Source organism: Gadus morhua, chromosome 13 (assembly GCF_902167405.1).
Source record: "Gadus morhua chromosome 13, gadMor3.0, whole genome shotgun sequence".
NCBI lineage: Eukaryota > Metazoa > Chordata > Actinopteri > Gadiformes > Gadidae > Gadus > Gadus morhua.
The window spans coordinates 17653959-17668057 of NC_044060.1; the positions used below are offsets into that span (position 1 = coordinate 17653959).

The following is a 14099-nucleotide window of genomic DNA, read 5'->3' on the forward strand; positions in this document are numbered from 1 at the left end:
AAACGATACGAAATCCTTCCTGAGGTGGAGTGTGGAATAACAATAGAAGAATTCTACGTTGACTCACTTCAGATTCCGTACCCAACATTACATTTCAATTTACGCATGTCCTCGTTCCAACAGTCGTAAATTTTCCACAGGAAGGAGATTATAGATTGATGTTAAAGCAAATATGCAGATTCTCCAAGAAGGATTTTGGCAGCAAGTCTCCAGGCATCAAGTCCAAAATCAACATGCAGCTTAGGGCTCTGAGGCCCTCATGTTAGGGGTGGCAGACCTGCTCTCAGAAACCATGCGTTTACATGGAGCACAAAAAACAAAAAAAAACAGAATGCCAACGTTGGAGTTGTAGGGGTTTTATTGATTTGGAAACCTACAGCGGTGCGTAGAAACCCAAATGATCAGGGGCCATGACGAACCTCATGGTACAGGGAGAGGACGTTGATTTCTTTTTTGTTAGACACCAACATCATCCTCCTGTTGCGAGTGAGAACATTTCGCAAATCGATCACACATCAAATGTACTGTTACGCGTCTGTTCCGTCAAACATCATTAGAAAAACCTGCCTTGTGTTGTAACAGATTGGTATTTTTTTTTGGCAAAGTTGAAATCTTTCTCACAAACACCTTGTCAGGAAAGGGGAGAAAGAAATTAAAAAATCTCCATTGACCAACTTAAAATACATTAAAATATCATCTTCAAGTAACAGAATAGGGATATTCTTTCCTCGTCATCATTAAAATGATTTCAGTTAAAATCAAATGTAGACAGGCCTACGCACAGACTGAGGGCGCTGGCAACTTAATTGGTTAAAAAAAAGTTCACATTTACATTTTTTAAAGACATCCCTGATAGAGGCTGTAAATTAATATTCACATTCTGCTTGTTAAATATCGACACGGTTGCAGTATTTCGTCGCCCTGTCCCAGCATTTCACGTTGTTACATGTTAACACAATCCAGTTTAAATAGTCACCCACACTGATTTTGTTGAATCCCTTTCCTGCACACGTACACGCACACTTCAAAACAAGAGTTTCGCATTTCCTCCAAAAAAAAAAAGGCGCCTGGGTGTATTTAAGGAATTTCTGATTTAGCTTTTTCTATCAAAATATAGAATTCATTAATACTACATGGGTGGGCTTACAAGACAGAAATAAAATTACACATGTGTTTTTTTGCTGAATACAGTAGCTATAAGGACCACAGAGTTCAAAGTTCAGGTATTTCCAGATCCCCCCCTTCCCCCCCACCCTTCCAATGTGTGCATGTGAGCGAGGTGGGGCATTAGTGTAGGATGGGGATCGCAAAGACCACAGGGAAACCCTCGAAGCTCTGATGATGAGTGTATCGCCTCAGGTCAGCAGGCAGCACGACGCACTCAAGCCACCTCATCGTCTGGCCACTCCCGTCCGCCCAACCCCACACGTACACACAAACACTCGCCCTCATCGGGTCTGGCCACCGGGTGAAAAGTCATTTAAGCTAAAAACAAGATGTCTGTTAAAAGAGCGCGTCATTTAGGTAAAAACGCAGACATTTTTTGACTTAGAATTCATAGTCGTCCTCGGCCATGTCGAGGGCCCAGGCGAACTTCTCCCGCTGGGTCTTGTTGTAGATCTTCTCCACGGGGATGTCCCATTTCTTACACCTGAGGACACAGAAAACCACAAGGGGTCAGCCATTTCCACCCTGAGGAGTAGCCATTTTGGGTCCACTGCATTCATTGTGGGTTTTTTTAGAGCTTTGAGCCATCAGAGCTCTGGGACTCTGTACAGCCCAACATGCTGGAGGGGGTCATCTCAATGCTGTGGTGTAACGGGTCATACCAGGCCACAGAGATGCGAGGGTCCAGGTAGTTGAGCTTGGAGGTGCCCAGTGCAATCTGCTTGTTCTCCTCTCGGTCGGTCGCCTGCACCTCCATCCTCATCAGCTGCTCCTCTATCCTGGAAATGGCCTTCTTCCTGGTCTCCACCGTCCTGATAGAAGAGGAGGGCGGCGAGGTGAGCATGTGCGTTGCCTGAAGGGCAACGCACATGTGTCCTTTTTCTCCAATATCTGCGCTGCTCTACACATCTTTCGGATACACTTACTTTTTGGACTTCTCGTCTCTCCGTACTTTAGCATCCGCTTTGGAGCTCTTCAGCTCTCTCCGGGCGTCTGAAAGTTGGTCCTTCTTTGCGTCAATCTAAAATAATTAAAAGCAGGGACATTTTAAAACAACTGCACATCACTGCCCACATCAGGAAAATTCACGCTTTATATTATACAATGAAGAAATTAGACGCAATATAAGTGAATACGAATATTTCTAATATATCTGTTCCATTCTGAAAGCTTATATCTTCTCATTTCAGCAATGAGGGAGTTAAAGGTTTGGGCAAAGCATTTCAATAAAAAAAAAGCTTAACATCAACAATTTCTGCTTGAGTGGAAACACAGACCAGTCACTAGCGTTTTAGAACAAGATGTACTGATGGATGCTTACCTTCGCCTGGAGGGTCTGCATAGACTTCTCAAAGGTTTTGGGTGCTGCCCTCTGGTGGTTACACAGGATAGCCACAGCCCTGTTGGCCCTGTTGTAGGATAGGATCTTTGCTGGAATGTTTTCATCCGCTGGAAAAAGATCAAAAAGCCTCATAACTTTTATGCACGTCATTTATAGACCCCCTGCAATGTGCAGCTTCCACAAATGAAAAGGCAGCTTTTGCCAGCCAGGTATAGGCTTGTAAAATTAAGGCCTCGCCAAAACGGGTTTTCCACCGAATTAGGCTTGGAGATAAGTCTCTGAACAGCTCTGAAAAGAGCTTCTATGGGCTGCTGCCAGAGACGGTATCATGGGTGGGTGCTTACGGCTAGTGAGCTCCTTCAGCTGCTGCTGCAGGGTGATGGAGGCGTTGTAGGTACGGAACACCTTGGCCGTGAGTCCGTCCATCAGCTCCTGCAGGTGCTTGTTCAAGATGGAAGTCTGGAGGAAGAGAACATGCTCTAAACACCATACAAGACATCATGCTTTATGAAGACCCCACTACATACTTAAAGCTGGGAACACAAATGTCCCTTCATGAGTTGGCTCTAAATTTGACCGCGATGGTGTGATGCACTGTACTCACGTTTAGCCGGTCAAACAGGTCATCCTCTGTGGCCTTGTTCTCCATGAACAGCTGAAGGTTCTTGAACGCCTGAGAGACAAAAGGACACATTTTAGACCGAAACTAAAGAAAAAAAGGGGGCGCATTGTTCCAGAGCGCTCATCCACCATCCTTACCCTCTTCTCCACAGGGACCTTGTTGTAGTAGCGGATGGAGTCTTTACCCAGGAAGTCAAACTCCACCACAAACTCCTGCCCGTCCTTCTCGGGGTACAGGTTGATGTGCTCCACGCGCAGCGAGCAGCAGCCCACCGTGTCCGCCGTCTCGCCCTCCTCCTTCTCGTTACCCGCTCTCAGAGCCAGCTGGTCACGGGCAAAACAGCAGGGCGTCAGTTAAACAGTCAGGACCGCATTCCTCCAGTAGATGGCCCATACAGTCAGTCCACCCCCCTGCACTGGGGTCTAGTTTCCACCATGACTCAGGACTTCACCTTGTCAATGAAGTAGAGCGCCACGGCCCTCTGGCGGATCCTCATCTCCTTGGACTTCCAGTCCTCGTGGTACTGGCTCCGGATGCGGTCCACACACTTCTTCAATCTACGCGCCGTCTCGTACTTCTGCCAGTCCTTCTCCCCCTAACAAAGCAGACAGACGCTTTATAATCACGACTCTGATTTAGAACCATTACAGTATCAAAAAGGGGTTTTAAAAAGGCCAACATGAGATTAACAAATGGAAGCAGTTGCACGCCAATGAGCCAAAGAGTGCCACATCACGGAAGGTTATGCAGAAAAAACAGGTCAGAAGATCCAATTTATATACAAAATGGTTGTTCATAGTTAGCGCTATGTGGTGCGAGAGGCATTTGAGAATGGCTGGAAGTCAAAGCCCTTACTGATATAAACCCTTTCCAGCATCAATTTAGACAAATAGATGTGTGTGTACCTTGATCCTGGAGCTGGGGTTCAGCATGATGTACTTGATGGACCCCTGGATGTTCTCCGTCCAGGACACCAGCCACGTGACCTTGTTGTCATGGCGAACCTCCTTCCACTTGGTCCCGGGGGGAGGCTTGGGGTGCTTTGAGTCCCTACGGGGCGCAGACGGGGGGGGGGGGGGGGGGAGAGACGGGGGGGGGGAGGAGACGTCAAGTCAGAATATTGACACACCATGATAAGGCCTACATTTACTTAAGTCTTCATAATTAATTGATTTAAGTCAATCATTTGATTTAAAATGTTTTTTTTTTTCCTTTGTACGCCTGCTTTATTTTCAACTCCAAACCGTTAAAATCTCAGCAATAAGCAGCCATAGGAATCACAAGCACTGCCATAAAGAGCGCTAGTATTGCGATGATGCTCGGCGTGAGGAGCGCCAACGCACAAATCAATGCGACGCAATTTCAATTTTATGCAGATGTTTTCTCTGCCATTGTTAGATAATAACTGACATTCAATATTGTCTTTGAGCGAAGAAAGAACGGCTGGTCATTAGGGCTTTGACTTCGAACTTCGTGATTCGAATATAATTCGAATATCAAAAAAAATAAAAATAATTCGAACGAATATTAGGCAGCCCTTAATATTCGAACCTGTTATGGGCAGGCCAAGAGGGAGAGACGTCGGAGAACCCATGCATTCTATTCATAATATTGTAATATCCACGGAAGAGGCAGTGAATGAAGTATTGATTAGACAGCGATTTATTAGAAACATAATAAACAGTTGGAACACGCAAGACCGGTAACCATAGCAACGCCTGTAAACAAACCTCGCAAAGCCCAATCCAGGGCTGAATCCGAATACTCATACTTATAGTATGCATTTTGTAGTACGCCACAAATATAGCGTGTCCGAATGCTCAGTGTGCATTGTGTAGTACGGAAAACGTTTCCGAATGCGTACTACCGCCACAGTATACAACGGTAGGTCACTACGTTACCAGACTACGAGTCTGGTAACGAACGAAGAAGTGATGGCTGACCCGACACTACCAACAGCGGCTTAGAAAGACGTCATAGAAAGCGGCGAAAAAAAGACATTAAAAAGAGTAAAAAAGTAAAGTAAGTAATTAAGTAAAAAGAGACATTTTTAATTTAATAGCAACGATGACAAGATGGAAAACAGGTAACTAATCAAGGTAATTTTGCCGGCATCTGAGGGGAGACACGTCATCTCCAAACATCCGGTGGAGTTACGGCGGTGTAAGGAAGAGTTCAGAGGCGTTCTACGCATAGCTGTAGACCGTTGTAGGCGTTCTACGCATAGCTGTAGACCGTACTACAAGTGTAGTACGGTCAAGTAGTAGACACTGAACATAAATAGTATGTACTAAGTACTCGGATTCAGCCCAGGTATTACTGAAGGCATTTAATGGTCAAAATATTATTAATAAATATTCGAATATATTCGAATACTAATATTAATAAACAAACGAACTTCGAATATGATTTTTGGCCAAAAGTCAAAGCCCTACTGGTCATCAAGGTGTCAGCTAATGGTTGGCAAATTCGATAATCTGTTGGATAAATACTAATCTCAATATCAGGCCAATCAATAGCAGTCATGGTTTTTGCAGTGACCACGAAGCCCTCCATGTGCAGCCCGTCCTCCCCTGTGAGGGAAGGGCACTCACTTGCTGCAGTTGATGATGATGTCCTCCGGACGGCTGCGGCGCTTCAGCATGCCCATCTTGGGGTGGTCCCCGCGGCCCCGGAAGAGGCCGGGGGGCTCGATGCGGAAGTTAGCGATGCGCTCCTTGTGGTTGTCCATGAGGCAGAAGCCGTACTCCTGCAGGATCCGCTCGTTCTCCTCTTTGATTTTCTACCACACAGAAGAACAAGTGGTTAACAGCAGAAGACGTTGGCCATAGATTTCATAACAACTACGAATATAATGTAACATTTAATGGGACGCATGGCTCACCAGTTTCTGTTCTTTAGACATGGCCTTCCTGATCTCAGACTGGGCCTTAAAGTAGTCGTTGATCTCGTTGAAGTCACACTTCTTCAGATCTGTGATTTTGCTTTTTTCCTCAGAATTCATTTCCTATGAGGACCAGCAGAAGACAGCATTCTTAAAATCCGATCTTGTACGATTCCCAAAATAAAACTCCTTTGAAAATATTTATTTAAAGACTACAATAGATGTGAATACTCCCTTCCACTCTCATTCCTACCTTTCTCCAGTCTTTGAAGAAGTTTTTCCGGAAGACTTCCTTCGTGGTGTAATCATGGTCGAGCATTTTACCAAAGAAGGTGGAGACCTCTTCAGCTGCTGGGGCGAGCTTCATGTGTTTACCTGGTGAACACATCAAAATATCCATCAGTAAGCTCTTTATATCTTAAACTACCAAGGCCAAACATCCCACACAATGGTATCCTAGCCAGGAGGTTATCCGTCTGAATCATAAACAAACAAATGAGAAGCAGCGGTTGGTCAATCTGGTTGATTAGGTTTTGCTCGAGCATGTGCTTGGGCCAGGTTTATTTTTTGAGCCAACAGCCCCGCATGTGAAATCATAGTGAACAGTCAACCACCAGACCGATTATCAGGTAATAGACACGCACAGTGAAGACTGTTGGGAAAAAAAAAAGGGATTAAAAAGACAAACCGTCGTAGTAGAACTTGACGTGGTCGGGAAGAGCCTCGTAGGGGGGCGCGAACACGGGTCCTTTGTGCTCCAGGAACTGCCATTTAACCCCGTCCTTGTAGCGCTCCTCCTCCCACCTGGGGGCGTCACAGCGCCACGGTTACCCTTCCACCCGCCGCAAAATAGTTGCACCGCCATGTATGGAACGCAAAGCTCAAACGCACTACGGACACACGGGTCCTTGAACTCACCACTTCCACTTCTCCTCCGGCTCCTTCTTGCCCTTTTTCTTGCCGTCGGCGACTTCTCCCTTTTTGTTGTTTTTAGTCTTTTTCGGCTTTACGTCCTGAAAACAAAGACACAGGAGGGCGTGAGCCTGCGTTCAACCCGGGCCGGAGTAGTGTGCAGTATAAACAGCAGGGCATCATGTGGAACATCCCGTTCTTAAAAAGGTTGCAGGAGCATTAATCAATGGGATCCAACCTAAAATGCATAATCACTCATGACCACAGTAAATGTCTCCTACTTCATTTTCTTGTTTCCTTTTTTTGCCCTTGGCCTTGTCGTTCTCAATTTTGATCTTCTTGGGCTTGAATTCTGACCTGAAAAGGAGGAAACTATCAGTGAGCCAGGGTGGCAACAACAAACCAACCGTCAACCCACACATTTAACAAAATATTTGATAATAAATTCAACTTTCTAAATAGCTCCCTCGGTTCAACTTCCATATCCAACATGACAAAACAAAACACCAATGCTAGTACAGCATTAAGGTGGACTGATTAAACTCACTCAAAGTCCTCTTCACGTTCCCTCTTAAGAGTCTTCTCCTGCTTGGGAGAGTGGTAAAAGTCATCCTCGGGCTCAGATTTCACATGGCCGGGGCTGGAAAAGAAGACATCCCAGAAAATCAATCCTCTCCCATTCTTTTAAAAGATGTGTGCCAATCGCTAGAGGCAGTGGACGGTGAAATGTCTCAAGCTTTACCTGGAGAAGCCGTTCTCCTTTTCTTTTTTGACCTTGCCGTCGGCAGACTTCACCTGAAAATGAGGATCAAAATTAAGGACGAAAATAGTCAAGAATTTATATATAAATAAAGGCTGGAACATTACTGCTTGAGCTCAGTCATTAATCACAGCAGGCCCTCTTATTGGAAAACCAATTTTCATAGTACTCATTTTTTGTACATCTTGAATTAGCACACAGTCCATTTAGCTATATCCTCTAGTCCCGTTGCAGTCCCAAGAGCATGATTCAGTGAGATGTGCAAATTGCAGCCCCAAGAGTGAGATGGGAAAATTATTATGGTGGTACCATGTAACTCAACTCACAATACAAACTAACCATGGTTTCGAGCCTTTCGGCTTTACACAGAGGGATGCGTATCGATTTGACTCTATTGACGCTGGGTTAAATTTGCGATAACAAGAGTACTTCAAGGACATTCCGACAAATAATGTCACCCATATTTGTTTAGAATGTGTCAACCCCTGCTTGAATCAGGACACCCATTACCCAATGAAAGAAATGCATCACGTTAGAATGTAAATCACACATTAGCTTAAATACAATTAAGAAAAGGTTTCCTACTGTATTATACATATAACAGGTAGATGGAGCTTGAAAAAAAACAACCCTGCAAGTTAGCCAGGTCTAGAGAACGACGAAGATTGCCACATTGAATTTGTATGATAATTACCTCCTTCCTCTTCTCCTTGTCCCGGTGTTTGTCCTTGTGTTTGTCTGCATTGCCTTCTTTGTGCTTCATCTTCTCCTTGTCCTTATGCTTCTTATCAGAAGGGTCCTTGTGGTCACTGGAGTTTTAGAGGCAAACAACATAAAAACACGTCTTTAGGCAGAACTCAAACACCACGTCAATTTCGATTATTACGATTGCTTTGATAACAGAGTGGTTGGAATTCAATACCAATGGCGCAACGACAAACTTGGTAATCAGAGGAGAGTCATGAGTATTCACAGGATATATCCTGCAGGTCCAGCAGACAAAAAACATTTGCTAGAACGCAACATAATCATGTAGTTGCCCAATAGGATATCAGCCCTACCTGATGGCATGTTTGGATTTCTCCCGTTCCTTGTCCTTCTTGTGGTCCTTGTTTTTATGTTCTTTGTGCTTCTCTTTATGTTTGTGAGGATCTTAGGATGAAGGAAATGGACGTCAGCTTTTCTTCATTACCACATTGCGTTATTTTTTTGGGACAATACAGGAATAAGAGGAGGAGAGTCCTTTTTTCATACAAACTACTACTAATAAAACCACGGATGACAAACAAAATGTTCACAAATTCAAGTCCACTTTTTCCCCATTCAACAAAATAATTTGGTTAAATGCTTGTGCCACAAAGATCCATTTTTATGGAAAGACAGCATCCCCTAGTGTCACTACATTTGATGATGCTGATATGCAATGTAGGACAGGTTGTAACATGCAAACAAAGCCAACTATGCATTTTCTTAACTTAAAAAAAAACTGTTGTTTAGCAGAGGTTAAGAAAACCCTCCTAACGGCAAGCAGGAAACAGTCATTGATTGCACAATTTCTCTGGTTTCAGATGTACAGAAATGGCCAAATAAGACTGACAACATGAGGAGCTTATCATGCCCCATCAATCTTAAACAGAAAACACATGCAGATGAATCTATACTCAATACTTAAGCTAAACATAACTACTAGCTAACTATTGCTGACAAAATAAGTTAGGTTTGGTAGGTAGCCGAAATGCCTTACCTAAAGGACTGATGAAATTAATGAAGTGGAATATTGAGATTAATGCGGTTATAATAGGGACAGTTCATTTACTGGTATGTTGTGATCTATTCTAAAAGGTTACTATGAACAAAGAGGAACACATGCAGCGAACTCACTTCAAGTCAGAACATGATTATTTAGACTATGATAACAGCTGCTGGTTTAGCAGCACAACACACGCGACTAAGGAAAACCGTCCCCTTGATCCTTAAAGGGGGGGGAACATATGAAAACAACCCTTTTCCTGGGATTTCGGGTTTTGTTTTGGGTCTCTGGTGCTCACACGCGAGTACAAACTTAGAAAAAAGTCTGTACATTTTTTGAGTGAGATATGCATTTCTGAAAGTACCCCGTTACCAAAACAGTGAGACAGTTTCGACGTCCCCTCCTACATAGGAGGGGGCCTTGAATATTACCTCCCACTTCCCCACTCGCCTCCAATCAGAACATAGCCGAGATAGCCCCCAATACGAGTCTTTACTTGTTGTGAAAGTGCCAGAGACGTCAGACGCAGACTTTATGATTCATAATAACATCCGAGGCCAACATAGCTTTTGGCCGTGATATTAGATATAATATTATACAAATACCCATACATAATATTATCATATATAGATATAGAGCTACAGGAGTCTGCAAACTTCTCCTCCATGCAGTTGTTCGGTCCGGCAGCTCATTGGTCAATGGGCAGAGGCTCATTTGCATTAAAGCTACAGACACCAGAAACAGCGAATTCTGAAGGGACTGAACCAGAGGGGAATACTACGGTAGGCAAGATTTTCTTTTTCCTAAAAGCTATTTCCAGCAAACGGCTACAAAAGCATGTTTTCTGGAACTCAAATACTATGTTTACTTGTTGTGAAACTGCCATAATATGTCTCCTTTAAAATATATCAATTACAGTTATCCGTAGACAACCGTCTTGTAAATTCAGTATTCAATTAAACGACATACACTGTTTATGACAGTGTCCAAGAAGTCCATAATCTAAAGCCAGAACTAGTTTGCCCTATAACAGCTGTATTTATAGAATGCCCTGGGCAGTGACAGAACATATAAAATAATGCACCGTCCACATTAAAACAATGGCACACAATAAATACATTTAAATAATTTCTAGAATACTTTTTTGTAAAGTTAATTGGGGCTTAATTTCTGATCAGGGACATCCCGTGGAAAAGCCTCCAACTATATATATACACATAGACACATACATATCTATATAGATGCTGTATTCAATGTGTGCCCTGTACAAAACTGTTTGCCCCACAAGGCAACTGTAGCCAGATTGGTTTCAATGGCTAATGCTACTAAAAACCATGGATAACTATTTTATATTTAAACGCCATCTCGGAAAGAACGTTTACTTGAAACAACGTGCAAGGCCTATCTAAACCTGCACGATGGAGAGTGGATCGAGTATTGTCCCTGCGCGTTTCGCTTCCAGACAGCCATCTGCACTTCATAGCCCATGTTCAGTGCTACAGTAGAGCCAGGCCGCTAGAGCGAAAAAAGAAAATGGCGTAGAGACTAAGTCCGCAAACCCCAAACCCTCACTTTCAGATAACAAATGTGGCATCTGAGAACACTAAAAAGAAAAACGGATCATGTTAACACGTAAAATACGTCAGAATGTACTAAAACAATTGACCCATTAGAGTAAATAAATGGCCGAAATGCCTTTTGAAGCCCTTCTTTTTGAACAATAGGCGCTTTTGAGAGAGGGAGAGGACTTAGTCTCTGGTCGCCATTTCTGTCCTCTGCTGAGAACTAACGTTATGAAATTGTGTAGACGCGTCAAATTTTGAGTCATCATTTTGTATTGTCGACACAATATCGTGGACTCACCGTTGTTTCGAGGGCCACAGTCAATCTGAAAATGTAGAAAAAATAAGCATGTTTAGATAGCGTTAGCTTGAAAGCCGGCTAACTAACTTTAAACTTGGTGGACGGCAGGGAGGCAGTTAGCTTGCTGGTTAGCCTGCTAGGGTTAGCATGCTACGCTGGCTGGTAACATGGCACTAAAGTGTGTCTAGCCTTTACTGCCGAGGCAAAGCTCACTTAATGAGCTATTCTTACATCGTTTTATACTGATGCAGTAATTGAGATATTAAGAAATCATTGTTCTCTCATGGCCATCATTTTAATTAACAAATATAACTGAGTGTTGTTTAGCAAAGTCTTACAATCAAATGTGATGGCTACAAAACATGCCGAGCTAGCGCGAGTTAGCTCTGGTAACAGTTAGCCAACCTGTCAACCAAACCACATAATACACCATCAAATAAATTAATCGGATTTAACTGGAGTCAAACTTTAGAGAGGTGATAAGCCATGCTTTGTATTACCTGGTTGTTGTTATGGGAGTAATCCCCACTCATTTCCTATGCTTTGTCGGGCTGAGAAGAAAAAAAAACTAAGTGAGAAATGTGCAGTTAAATCACCGGCGAGAAGCTGCTGGCAGAATGAAGAAAGAAATTCACGAGCAGCAGACAAAGTCCCGTCTGTACACCGATGCGCATGCGCAAGTAATTTAAACACGGGACCTTTCACCCCTTCCTACAGGCTCAAAAACGGACCAACTTTCTCACCGCTGAAGTACACCGAAACCAAATTACAACCACTTATTCATTTATTGCGTCAACTAGAGTATTTTTTTCAATTGTTCAGAGAAATATGGAAATTCTAAATCAGTATTTAAATTGTACTTGGACTATTTTACGTTGCAATATTTGTTAATGCAATAGCTTACACTGCGGTACACGATACAGATCTGAACGTGAGTGCTGATACAATTTTACAAGACACAAGTTAAAATGCAGATTTTTGCATCTTGTTATATCAAAAATACAAACTGTGTGTGTGTGTGTGTGTGTGTGTGTGTGTGTGTGTGTGTGTGTGTGTGTGTGTGTGTGTGTGTGTGTGTGTGTGTGTGTGTGTGTGTGTGTGTGCGCTCTATCATCAATGGTAGTTCAGTATCAGTTCAGTTCAGTGAGAACGTATCTGCAATTTATTCTATATCACTGCAATGTATTCTATATCTCCACCTAAATCATCCATGACATATTAATTTAGATTTGATTGAGAATACATGTATTTTCGAAGTTTACACGTTTTTATCCCTTACATCTGATCTTTTCCTTTACCTCGATAGAAAAGAATAAGGTCAAGGAAAGATGTGAATTATAAAAACACAGCGGTGCTAAAATATCCCAATGCATTTACACTAAGCTACGTCATTGTGCGACGGCGGATGTGTTGGACGTGGGTCCGCCATGATAAAATTACAACGTTCCGAAGATGGACAACTAAAACTGCAGCTTTTGCATGCTTTGCCCCATGCGTTTATACTGTGTCGTTTCATGCAAAAAACAAAGGTAAAGACTCCCATGCACAGAAGGGAAATTAAATAATTTTCACATTGATATGGTTACTCACGCTCAAACTCCTGTCCGGTCATATTTATGGAGATAGATCTCAATTAGTATGATTGTAGTAAAATAATTGTCATTGGTCATGTTGATCATTTGTTTATGTGAACGGCAGAATGATTAGTCGTTTTAGATGTTCCTGCTGCAAGCAATTGTGGGATGGCATTATCTCCAGTCCATTCGTAGAGGATTGTCCAGTGTACAAGTGGTTAAGAAAGGAAGCATTGGAGCCCCTTTCCATGGCATTTAGAGAAGTTGAACAGCTCTTACCATGGCTGCCCCTGATACTTCCGGGTCATTTCACTCACTGAGGAACCTTCCTCGCAGAGAAAAAGACTAAGTACATAAGCCACAGTGGCCCTGGTTTCGGGCCCAGGTTCCGTGGCCTCTTCCCCAAATAGTTCAACTTTGTAGGACCAAAGATGAATAGGATTGCTGGATCCTGCCTGGATCATTTATCTTGGATCCAGCAGCCCTGCTATGTTATAGAAGAACTTCTGGGGGAAGCAGAAGACTGCACACAGTCTGGCCCGGAAATCAATAACTCCCTTGTTTTCTGTTTCGTTACAGCGATAGTCTACCGAAGAAGGCTAATTTGCCCGAGTGGACGAAGCTTACACTCATGTATTTCTACAGTAGCCAAATGCACAGTGTTGATTTGAAACCTTTGAAGAGACTTTATACCGATAACTACTTCTGGGGGACACATAATCAAACTAGTCTAAAATTCTGCACTTAAACAGAAAATTACCATAATATGTCAGCAGCAATTAAAGAGAATCAAAATACTGGTATGTTCTCCTTTGAAATTGATGTGGGCACATTTGTTTTTTGTTTGGGCCATTTCAGTCTAAACAATCGGTCATGGAACCATGAGATATTCACAACTCAACAAATTAGCAGTTTATTGCAATATACTATTCAAACACAGAGTGGCAGTAAAGGCAAGCACCCCAAATTGTGATGAAAGAATGTCATAACCCTTATCCTAACTTGATAAATACGATACAATAATAATAATATAAAGATTAATATGTGTATGAATACCAATATGAATAATACTAGGGATACTACTAGGAATAATAATAATAATGTTTATAATAATATGAATAATTTAAATAATATGAATATAAATAATGCTACTTGTCCCGATTTCCTCATGCTATTGTAATTAACACAGTACTATGCTGATCGACTATCAACGGGGACCTGGTGG

General features: G+C 42.6%; 1 protein-coding gene and 1 long non-coding RNA gene across 2 annotated transcripts; one reads left to right on the top strand and one right to left on the bottom strand.

Annotated features, from left to right (window-relative positions):
- Positions 1–340: 340 nt before the first annotated feature.
- On the bottom strand, positions 341–11956 carry top1a (DNA topoisomerase Ia). Its single transcript, XM_030373942.1, has 21 exons — positions 11801–11956; positions 11301–11325; positions 8749–8839; positions 8382–8496; positions 7670–7722; positions 7475–7567; positions 7209–7284; positions 6934–7028; positions 6704–6819; positions 6269–6390; positions 6016–6138; positions 5726–5913; positions 4037–4181; positions 3583–3726; positions 3269–3454; positions 3114–3182; positions 2854–2968; positions 2489–2616; positions 2094–2188; positions 1830–1979; positions 341–1651 (listed from the first exon to the last, which is right to left on the bottom strand). The coding sequence occupies exons 1-21, from the start codon at positions 11831–11833 to the stop codon at positions 1549–1551; spliced, it is 2265 nt and encodes a 754-aa protein (XP_030229802.1). The 5' UTR covers positions 11834–11956; the 3' UTR covers positions 341–1548.
- Positions 11957–12049: 93 nt separating this feature from the next.
- Positions 12050–13674, top strand: LOC115556706 (uncharacterized). Its single transcript, XR_003979119.1, has 2 exons — positions 12050–12829; positions 13454–13674. It is a non-coding gene; the product is annotated as an uncharacterized LOC115556706 (long non-coding RNA).
- Positions 13675–14099: the final 425 nt, after the last annotated feature.

Bases quoted from the DNA above. Each gene is read 5' to 3' on its own strand.
- top1a (XM_030373942.1), bottom strand. From the start codon at position 11,833: ATGAGTGGGGATTACTCCCATAACAACAACCAG. The intron at 11,326-11,800 runs GTAATACAAAGC...CTACATTTTCAG, and splicing joins ACTCCCATAACAACAACCAG to ATTGACTGTGGCCCTCGAAA. The intron at 3,183-3,268 runs GTAAGGATGGTG...TTTGTCTCTCAG, and splicing joins AGGTCCCTGTGGAGAAGAGG to GCGTTCAAGAACCTTCAGCT.